This window comes from Cebus imitator, unplaced genomic scaffold (genome assembly GCF_001604975.1).
Source record: "Cebus imitator isolate Cc_AM_T3 unplaced genomic scaffold, Cebus_imitator-1.0 Scaffold707, whole genome shotgun sequence".
Classification (NCBI taxonomy): domain Eukaryota; kingdom Metazoa; phylum Chordata; class Mammalia; order Primates; family Cebidae; genus Cebus; species Cebus imitator.
Window position 1 is genome coordinate 1 of NW_016108022.1, and position 11,353 is coordinate 11,353.

The 11,353-nt window shown below is 50.9% G+C and overlaps 1 protein-coding gene across 1 annotated transcript in view; it reads right to left on the reverse strand.

Annotated features, from left to right (window-relative positions):
• Positions 1-7,585: 7,585 nt before the first annotated feature.
• Positions 7,586-11,353, reverse strand: part of LOC108296365 (double-stranded RNA-specific editase B2) — a 407,953-nt gene continuing 404,185 nt past the window's right edge. The window contains exons 5-6 of the mRNA XM_017518833.2: positions 10,709-10,877; positions 7,586-8,476 (exon numbers count right to left, since the gene is read on the reverse strand). Of these exons, the coding sequence (XP_017374322.1) occupies positions 8,296-8,476; positions 10,709-10,877 (350 nt within the window). The 3' untranslated portion in view covers positions 7,586-8,295. The remainder of the gene's footprint in view (positions 8,477-10,708; positions 10,878-11,353) is intronic.

Here is an 11,353-nt window from a genome sequence, read left to right on the forward strand (position 1 = left end):
AAAACAATGAGTTCGTGTCCTTTGTAGGGACATGGATGAACCTGGAAACCATCATTCTCAGCAAACTGACACAAGAACAGAAAATCAAACACCACATGTTCTCACTCATAGGCGGGTGTTGAACAATGAGAACACATGGACACAGAGAGGGGGAGCATCACACACTGGGGTCTGTGGGGGGGAACCATGGGAGGGACAGCGGGGGTGGGGAGTTGGGGAGGGATATCATGGGGAGAAATGCCAGATATAGGTGACGGAGAGAAAGGCAGCAAATCACATTGCCATATATGTACCTATGCAACAATCTTGCATGTTCTTCACAGGTAACCCACAACCTAAAATGCAATAACATATATATTTTTAAAAATGGCCAACTGCTTTGCATATGAATATGTGAAATAATATAGTGAATCCATCATTTACACACATATGACAAGTTTTCTTTAGAAAGTTCCTTAAGAAGCTGTGGAAATGCTATTTCCCTATTTTCTCTCACTGACGGTGCCAGATATGGCTAGGATCTGGGTCCCCACCGAAATCCATAGTGACATGTAATCCCCAGTGTAGGAGGTAGAGATGATTGGATCATGGGGCGGATTTCTCATGCACAGTTAGTACCGCCCCCTTGGTGCTGTCCTCGTGGTAGTGAATGGTTCTCATGAGATCTGGTCATTTACAAGTGTGTGGCATCTCCCCCACCACTCTTGCTCCTCTCCCCCCTTCTTGTTCACCTCACTCCTGTCTCGCTCATCTCCCCCTTCTCTCTCACTCCCCCCCTCATCTCCCCACCTTGCTCATCTCCCCCCTCTCTTGCTCATCTCCCCAACTTCTTGCTCCTGCTCTGGCCATGTCACCTCCTGCCATGATTGTGAGCTTCCTGAGGGCTCCCCAGATGCCAAGCAGATGCCAGGATCACACTTCCTGTACAGCCTGCAAAACCTCAAGTCCATTAAATCTCCTTTCTTTATAAATTACCCAGTCTCAGGTATTTCTCTAGAGCAATGTGAGAATGGACTAATATGGTGCTGAATGGTTAACTATTGCTTGGGTTTATACAGGAATTTTCTCCTACAGATCCCAAGTAATTTGCAGTGTATTTCCTAATTGTTTCTAAGAGCTGACATTCTTTCACTCTACATTCATAGTACCTAAAGGCTATGCCTTGGGAAGAAAGATCACTGTATTCTTTGGAGAAAGTAAAGTTTTGAGAGGCTTCAGATGGCTTTTCGCTTTGTAACCTACTAGATAACTTGATGAGATAAAATTTGGACCGGTCTTTAAGTCATCCATGGAAAAAAGAGCCAAGGAGAGGGATTGAGCCTGGGTAGTCACAGCAAATGAATGCCCAACCCTTCCCCAGATAAAGCACAAATCTCTTCTTTGCAGCTTTAATGGTGATGGTGATGATGATGGTGGTGGTGATGGTGACGATGGTGGAGATGGTGATGATGATAATGAAAGTGATGAAGATAATGGCGATGGTGGTGGTGGTGATAATGGAAGTGATGGTGAAGATAACGGTGATGATGGTCATGGTGGTGATGGGGATGGTGAAGGTCATGGCGATGGTGATGGTGGTGGTGATGATGGTGATGATGATCATGATGGTGATGGTGATAATGGTGGTGGTGATGGGGATGGTGAAGGTAATGGCGATGGTGGTGGTGATGGTGATGGTGGTGATGATGGTGACGATGGTCGAGATGGTGATGGGATGGTGATGAAGATAACGGCGATGGTGGTGGTGGTGATAATGAAAGTGATGGTGAAGATAACGGTGATGATGGTGGTGGTGATGGGGATGGTGAAGGTCATGGCCATGGTGATGGGGATGGTGATATGATGGTGATGATGATCATGAAGGTGATGGTGATGATGGTGGTGATAAATTGAACATAAAATAGTTCATAGAACTCTCAACACTTGGTTTAAACTGACTTCTTGCAGGTGGGGTCTTTATGAACATCAACTTTCTGGGGAAGGCAACATTGAAAGCATGGAGGAGCCATCACACCTAACACTTTCCACAACATTACCACAATATTAGGGACTTTACACTTCCATTTGGGGGATATTTTCTTAGGGAATATGGCTGTTGCTGTCCTTCCATTTCTGTTAATTATAGTATTCTTATATCCTCCCAATATTTGAACTATTTATCCTCCCAATATTTCAACTATTGAGGTCTTTTCTGAGATCTGGACTGTTGCCTGTTTTATTGCAAGGCCTTTCTAAATTCTTACCAGTTGCTACTGCACAACTAACTTCCCATGAAGTAGACTTCATAGCCTGTTAATGCCATGACAACAGGGAGGCCCAGCTTTAATTAACAACTGGTTCCTAGAGTTAACCCAAAGCTTTCAGGTTAGACTCATTCTGCCTGAAGAACCAGGTGCATGAGATACTCCTGTTTATTTTCGGAGGTGTTCAGTCACCGGCTGCCTTCTCCACAGCTCCCTGATGAGTTCGAGCAGCCCCAGGGTGGCCTGAATGTCGGGGATCTTGCAGAGCCCATGTCCTCTGGCTCCTTCCTGGCTAATTGTGAGAGGCGGGAAGGAGCTGAAGATGCCACTTAAGGCTGAACAAAATGCCAATCCAATTAGCAATTGCAGGGAGTCGGCCTCAAATGATCTGTAGTGGATTTAGAGTGTGCCTGAGACAGTGGAAGTGTAGAATCTCAAAATCCTGCCTGCTGTGTATACATAGATGCTCCAAAAGCCATCCAAACATTCTGGTCCAATTCTGACAGTCCAAGTCATTAGACTCTTCACTACAGCGTTTATTAGCCTAGATAAAACTCTAGATAAAATCCTTACCTTTTGAGATCAATGTTAAGGTAAACGAGGATAGTTTGTAGATCCTCATTTCTAAATGAGGATGTGCTTTAAAAAATTGTTCCAGTGAATGTTTTATTTTTAGGGGAGAATCAAAAGGAGTTGGAGAGAAACAACAAGAGGTTGTCCTCTGGGGAGCTAAAGATTTATCTCAGAGATGCATGGTTGCTGCAATGACAAGGGGGAGAGCGCCAAAAATGAAACCAACCACAGGCGTGAGAAAAGAAGAAAATATTTGTAAGCACCAAGTACATTTTAGATTTTCAAACTGTCTTCAAAAGGTTTATCCCAGGAAGTCTGCCTGTGAAGCAAGCTGGTATCCACTGTAGTTACCATGTGGCCATGTGGGTGCACTTTGCCTTATTTGATTGGTGATGATAGTGATGATGCTGGATTATAAGGCCATTAAAATTCATTATCCTACAATGCACGGATATTATATTTTCCATATTTCTGTCACTCAATAGGAAAATCTGAAGACAGGAATTTAAGGAACTGTATTTTATATTCCCTGACTTCTTATGAGATTTTGGTTAAATCTCTTGAAGTGCCTTTCTATTCAATGAATGGAATTGGCTTAGAACAAATGTACTAGGCTGTTACCATGAACCTGTAGGTAAATATGTGACATAATCTATTTTTCTTGGCATTTTCTGGATACAGACTGGAGAATTTAAGCTGTTAAGTTCTCAGAAAATGGCTGTAAGAACTGAATTTACCAGGCTATTTAAAAACCACTCTAAGAAGGAAGAATCTGTAGGCAGGTTATTGGTGGGTTGGGAGGAGAAGAGCTGCTCATCCACAGTGAAGTGCTGAGGTCCGCATCTTCTGCTCCATTTGGGCCCTTTCGGGACTGCCTGAGTTCTCACCTAGGCCACGAAGGAACCGGTTACCCTCTCTGAGCTTGGGCTGAGAGCAGTCATCGGAAACCTGACTCTGACATAAACACACAGCATGTTCTCCTGGATGTGGGAAGAAATGTCTTTCAGGCATTTGTCCCTACCTTAACTGACCTGGCCCTTCTAGGTCCAGAGAAAAGCCACGCATGTGACAGTTTTGAGTCACCTGAGATGAACGGAGTAGGCCTGGGTCTCAGGACATTGAAGACCAAGTCTGTAGTCTCTGTTGCAGAAGCAACTTTCCCCTCTACTGCATGCGCTACACCACAGACAAGTTTCTTTCCTGTCCATGATGCCGCAGAGCCGGGAGTCCAGCCATAGCTCTGCCTGGCCTCTGCAGACAGACAGGCTACCAGGCCGTCCATGCCTCCAGCCCTTTTCTACGAAGCCAGCAAGGCAACAAATGCCCAGTCTGAGGAGATGATTTAAGGAGTTCAAATCTGGTGGCTCAAAACCCAACCTGTGCTCAGAAAACTGCAGAGCCTTGGACCCCTCTCTGCCCCGCATGCATCAGAATCTCGGCCAGAGTGCATGGGGGGAGCTGCATTGGCAAACACTGCCCTGGGACCCTGATAGATGAGCCAGGGATGGAAACAGCAAACTCGAATGCCTTCCAAAGCTCACAGGCAACACAGCTCCCAAAACGCCTGAGACCAATTGGCGTTGATACTATGTCTAAAGCCTCCAGAAATGGGGAATTTATGATCTAGCTAGACAAATGTTTTTGAGGGGAAAAATAAAATGGGACATCCAGAATTTCTCAAGCCACATGCACCCTAGGGAAGTGGGGCTTGATGGCAACTCCAGGGCCCTTGTGTTGTGTCTAAGACTTGAAGCCCCTGAGCCTAGGCCTCAGGTGGTTGGGGCTCCGGAAACTCCTGGTCCTGCTAAGCTGTCGGAGCAGTTTGCTGCTGGGAGGCAGCCGCTCAACAGCCACTGGGGAATCAGAAGTGTGCGCCTAGAAACTCCACATCACACTTGCTTCTCTCCTCGGCCTTTGGTTACATGACACTTACTGTAATGATTATTTAAACTTATCTACAGAAATGTTTTATGCTCTACTCTGTTCATTTTTGAAGGAAAGGGGAACAATCTAGGGCACCAAACTTCTCTTTGACTTAGTCACATCATAGTTATGTCTCCAGATCCTGATGCATCGGATACCTGTTGTGTGCTTGTGTGTGTACATGTGCTTATGCATATTTGTGTATATGTGCTTTCGCATGTGTGTACATGTGATTATGCATGCGTACACGTGCTTACATACGCATGTGCACATGTGCTCATGCATGTTAGTGTGTGCATGTGCTTTTGCATGTTTGTGTGAACATGTGATTATGCATGTTTATGCATGTGCTTATGTACGTTTGTGTGCATGTGCTTATGCGTGTGCGCATGTGCTTTTGTATGTGTTTAAGTGTACATATGTGCTTATGCATGTGTATTTGCGTATGTGTGGGTACGTATGTGTGTGTGAGAGAGAGAGAGGGAGGTCTGGCACAGTTGCAAGAGAGGTTAACAGGCGTGGTCCCTGTGGACACGCCACAGTTCAATGCAATGGAGGAGTGAGGAAGCAATGAGCTGAAGTGACCAGGACCAAGCACCATGCTGGTGAAAGGACACAGGACAGGTCCAGAAGGGGCCAGAGGCAGAGAGCACTCGAGAAGACTGAGATCTGCTCTGATTCAGATGAACTCCTCTGGCCCCGAGTGAATGTCTTGGTGAAGGAACTAAGTGCTCTGCACTCTGTGGCCTCTGCATTTGTGAGAATGACATCACGGCCTTCAGGGCTTTCCTGGTTCCCTGGGCTTCCTTTGGGGCGTTGGCCTCTGAATTGGAGGGGCAGTGCCGCTGGGTTTCTGCAGGGTTAATCCATAGGAGGGAGGTGGTGCCAGCCACAGGCCTCTGTGAACAGAACTGGAGGCATGCAGATCCCGCCGCTGGCCTTTCCTTCAGGGGCTTGTCACCATTGACTCTGCTTTTGGCTATCCCTGGAGGAGCCCCTCACAGCAAAAGCCTGGCCACTTGCATCCCCTTATCCATGGCCCAGCCCTCTTTAAAGGGTAACAAGGAAACACACCGCCTGAGTTAGCAACATGAGGACCCCTGCCCCTTATCGTAAAGGAGCTTAATGCATCTCTCTGCAGGGGAAATGGCAGGAGTTCTTCCTGAGGGTCTCTGCCTTCCGCAGGGGGTTCGAAGGATGCAGGGCCAGCTCTCTGAAGGCTCCTTTCCAAGCAGAGAACAGCAGGCACTTGGGCTCTCCTGCCTTTACTGAGTGACTCTGGCAGACGAGTCCCTGTTAGAAAGTCACCAAGTGCCTTCCTTCTCCACGTTCCCCTGATAGGAGAGCGGAAAAGTGGCACCAGCCCAACAGAGAGGCAAGCACAGGCAGGAGTTTCTCAATTTTTGGCATATTTGCTGCAAAAATGAAGGAAAAATGCTTTATTTTTTCTCCTACCAGCACCTGTCACTTCTTAAAAGCAACATGAAATAAAAGACATCTGTGTCTGGAAATGAACCCCAGGGTGCCTCAGAGAATGTATTTGTTTTTCTAAACCACAGACACAGTTGGAACTGAGGGCTGGCTGGAGAGGCTGCAGTTGGTGATCGATGTACAGAGACATGGGAGGCCCAATGAGCTAGAACTGTCCCCTGGGGAGACCACGGGGTCTCTGGCATGGACAAGGCTCCTGCCGTTCTCACTTGGTCCTCTCCCGACTCCCACCAGGGACACATTAGCCAAGGAAGAAGCTGGATGAATTAGCGCTAGCCCCAAACATTTGGCGAGACTTCTCTCGAGTCTGAGGGCGCCTAGCTGGGTCTTCATGATGCCAACCCTTTCAAGAAGAATGGAAAGAGAATTCCCAGTAGCTGTCCAATGGACCAGATTTCACAGTTTCATAGGGTGAGTCGGTATCACGTAGCTCTGGCTCACTGAATCTGTCCGGTGAGAAGCTACTCCTGGCGGTTTTTCTGTCTCTGCTCCTGAGCCAGCCTGGTGGCAGGGGATGCTCTGTGTCATCTTGTGGGGCCGCACTGGGCCCCCTTCCCTCTGGGGAGGGCTGTGTCCACTCCTCAGGTGCACAGGCTGCCCCTGCCTCTCTCCGTCCTGCAGGCTGTTCCTGTACAAGTCGATGTGGAACCGGCTTCCTTTTCTTCATTCTCAGTTTGACAGGATTCTCCCATCTCATTTCCAAAGGGTGTGGAAATGCCACCTGAATCCACTTATAGAGAACTCTCTCCAGCCATTCCCCAAGGAGAAAGCAGTGGGGCTGGAGGGAAGCCTGCAAATAGGAGGAGGAGTTTTTCTGGGCCAGCATCTGATCTGAGGGCTGGAGAATCAGGCTAACCTCACGTGGGATTAAAAACACCTTTACCCCACATCTTCTTATCTTTGGTGGAGGCTGCATGACAAGCCTGGGACACAGCAGGGCTCTAAAAAAACACTTATTTTTCTTTACCTTGGTAATGAAAATACCATGTAGCTTTTCACTGGGGGAAAGTCAGGTCAAAGCCAAGCCTTAGTAGCAGTGTGCTGTCCGTGTATGTCCACCAGAGATTTCCTCCTGTATCAGGATTGGACCCCTCATCATACACATAGATTTAACGTCATTGCCGGCACTGAAAGACCTGCCTGGGACAGGCAGTGTGTGGTGTGGATATGTAGTATATGTGGTATGCATGTGGTGTATGTGGTGTGTGTGTACAGTATGTGGTATGTGTCTGGTGTATGTGGTATATGTGTGGTGTGTGTGTTGTATGTGGTATGTGTGTGGTGTGTGTGGTGTGTATGGTGTGTGTGGTATGTGTGTGGTATTTGTGGTATGTGTGTGGTATTTGTGTGGTGTGTGGCACGGGTCTGGTGTATGTGGCATATACATATGCATGTGTGACATATGTAGACAGCACTAAGCAATAGGATTTCATCATTAAGAGGAGTTTGCCTGCAGCACCTTTTCTCTCATGATGGAAATGCTGATGTCAAGGGTGGCATCAGGGCAGAGCCGCACCCTGCTCTCTGACCCTGGCATTCACAGTGTCACTGCCCTTTGCTGATGGAGAGGACAGAGGGGTGGAGGCCGTGTGGATGCATTCTGTCCTACATCCACTGATAAACACTCACAGGGTGGGTTTGCAATGGAACTTCATAGTTCACCTGCGAAGACCCCTTTGCAGGGAATCACTCATCCCTGGTTTGGTTACAAAAGCTGAGCTTTTTCTCCCCAACACTGTGAGCAAAGGCAAGCAGAGCCAGTCTGAATTTGCTCCCAGTCTGCCTAACTCTCACTGGCCTTCTCTTCATTCCATTTTCCCAGCCTGGGACACAGGGATTGTATGAGTTATTAAAACAAAGCAGAGAACTACGGCAACTAGGTAGCTAATTTTAGGCCTCAGACTACTTTTCTGCCAATCACCTGAGCATTTCAGACTACGATTTTGAAGGCATGGTTATCCCACTAATTGCAGACGCAATCCTTCCAGCACTGACGGGCCGGGGCACACGGTGCCCCCACAGTGGCCTGGGAAAGCCCAGGAGAGAGTCCCCGGGGCCTGTCGGCCTACAGGAGGTAAAAGTGTTGTCTCTTACGGTCTGTGGTGATCTCGTAGGGGGAGTGGAGCCTCGCGTCTCCGCAGGGGGAGGTGCTCACGTAGAGGTGGAAGAAGATGTTTTCCCGCAGCCGGTAGCCACCTTCTTTTAACCGCACAAAGATTGATCGCTCCGAGTCCTCGCGCCGCGTGCTAGGGTCACAAAGAGGTTTGGGGTCATTTATTACAAACCAAACCAGAAGCATTTCAACCTGCTGAACGCTTGGGTCCTACTTTGTAGAGTTTTTCCCCAAGTTTTTCTGGTTTTTTTTTTTTTTTGCCTTTCTTTGAGACGAAGTCTTGTTCTGTTGCCCAGGCTGGAGTGTAGTGGCATGATCTTGGCTCACTGCAACTCCACCTCCCGAGTTCAAGCAATTCTTCTGCCTTAAGCATCAAGCAATACCCAGCCTCCCTAGTAGCTGGGATTACAGGCGTGCACCACCACGCCTGGCTAATTTTTGTATTTTTAGTGGAGATGGGGTTTCACCATGTTGGCCAGGCTGGTCTCAAACGCCCGACCTCAGGTGATCTGCCCACCTCAGCCTCCCAAAGTGCCAGGATTGCAGGTGTGAGCCACTGCACCCGGCCCCTAGTTTTTTCTTCTTCATACTCCATAGCGTCTTTTCCCTGCACCAGCAATGAAACCACATGAATGCAAACATGACTGGCAGAAACCCTGCCTTCTTGCCCCCGCTCAACGTTCACCTGTCAGTTATTATTATTAAAGATAGGTATTGCTCTGTTACTGCCCAGGCTGGAGTGCACAGTGTGATCACAGCTCAATGCAGCCTCAGCTTCCCGGGCTCTAGTGATTCTCCTGCCTCAGCCTCCCAAGTAGCTGGGACTACAGGTGCATACCACCATGCCAGGCTAATTTATTTACCCTTTTTTTTTTTTTTTTTTTTTTGTAGAGACAGGGTCTTGCTATGTTGCCCAGGATAGTCTGGAACTCCTGGGTTCAAGTGATCTGCTTGCTTGAGGCTCTAAAAGTGCTGGGATTACAGGTGTGAGCCACCAAGGCTTTGTTTTTTTGAGATGGAGTTTCACTCTTGCCGCCCAGGCTGGAGTGCAGTGGTGCAATCATGGCTTGCTCCAACCTCTGCCTCCTGGGTTCAAGCGATTCTCCCATCTCAGCCTCCTAAGTAGCTGGGATTACAGGCCCCTGCCACTATGCCCGGCTAATCTTTGTATTTTTAGTAGAGATGGGGTTTTGCCATGTTGGCCAGGCTGGTCTCGAACTCCTGACCTCAGGTGATCCACTCGCCTTAGCCCTGCAAAGACCTGGGATTACAGGCATGAGCCACCGCGCCCGGTTGCACCATGATCTTTTCCCGAGCCATTTTTTCCATTGCTGTTAACCACATCTGTCTGTCCACAGAGGCGTGATTCTGGGGATTTGCCAGTGCTGCTCATGGCCATACCTCACAGTGGACTATGGGTTTGAGATGGCATAAGTGGGCAGTTCGTGTTTGCTTAGGAGGAAAGGAGCTTTAGGAAGCCCGGGCTCAGTTACCAGCACAGGTGGATGTAGTGAGCCAAAGGGAAACGGCTTTCCTTCCGCCTCCGGCCATGACCCAGGTGGGGCAGGAGAAGCCCCAGCCTCTCTCTGATGGGGAAGGATCTGGCCTGCTGCAAAACCCCCAACAGCCACAAAGTTCAACCTGGGCGGGCCCTGAACAGGGCGCCTGCGTTTCCCCTCGGTGTTTGCTCCCCTGCCTCCTGGCTGTCTGCTTTCTGCCAGTCTTGCTGTTTTTGCACGTTCTACCCGGTGGGTGATGGATTGTGTGCTGTGGGACCCTGCGATCACAGGCAACAGAACAGACATCTTCTCTGCAGGAAGCGCGTGAAGCGTGCACCAGCCTTCCTACCTCTGCCCACTCCTCCCACGCCCACCGCCCCGCACGGCCCCAGTCGCCTCCCCAGGACCCCCGGAAACGTGCCGCAGGCCTGGGCCCCGGCACAGAGCCTGTCAGCTACCTGGCCGCCCTGGACCCGCTCCCCTGTGCCGGTTCCATGCAGGGCAGGTGACACGTGCACCTGTCTGGGGACCCCCCAGCTGGCGGCACAGCGCCAGGCCTGTAACCAGCTCCTGGTGAATATTGGCCCCGTTGCCTTCTCTGACACAAACAAGAGTGAGGGGTCTTGGAGCGTGTCCCAGATCTCGGGGTGAGGAGGAAGCCTGGAATGTCAGCACCTCCCCAGCCGGCACGGTGGCTCTGCTGGTGTGCCCGGGGTGTCTCCAGTCTGAATGACAAGGGACGCTTCCCGGCTCACCCTGTGCCGGGAGAAAGGGAAGTGTGTTCCGAGCCGGCCCGGGGCCCCCTCCGCTCCCCGGCAGCCCCCAGCCGCGGTGTCTGCCCGCCCGGCCCGTCCCCAGCCGCTGACCTCAGGTGCAGCTCCAGCTGCGAGTAGAGGAAGTGCAGGAACGCCCGCCGGGCCACGACCTCCGCGTGGCAGTCGTTCACCACCAGCCCCTGGTCACTGAGGTGCTCGCCGCGGATGCACTTGGTCCCCGAGGACAGGACCACCACCTGCGCCTGCCGAGCGTCCAGGCCTGGGGACACAGACAGCGTCAGGGCGCGCGGCCCGGAGGTCGGGCTCTCCCTGCTCCTCCGTCTTTTCGGGGTCTCAGCGCAGCAGCTTCTCCGGGGCAGCGACCCTCGGAAACGCCGCGTCCTGAGAGCTGGGAAGCGAGGCTTCTGCGCGGCCCGGGCCGCCACGCGTGCCCGAGGATTCCGGCCGCCCCACGGCGGGCCGAGGCAGCGCTCGGGGCGCCTCCCGTGACCCTGAAGCTTGTGCGCGCTCCTTCTGCAGCACAGGGCGCGGTCCGGGGGTCAGACTGGGGTCTCCTTCACCTCTAAGTCCCGGGCCCGTGAGCGAGCAGAGCTGCCCCGGCTTCCCGCCCCGCCTCTGACGCCCCGTGGCCCCGCCCGTGGCCCCCGGCTTCCCGCCTCTCCCCGCCCGTGGCCCCCGACTTCCCGCCCCGCCCGTGGCCCCCGGCTTCCCGCCTCTCCCCGCCCGTGGCCCCCG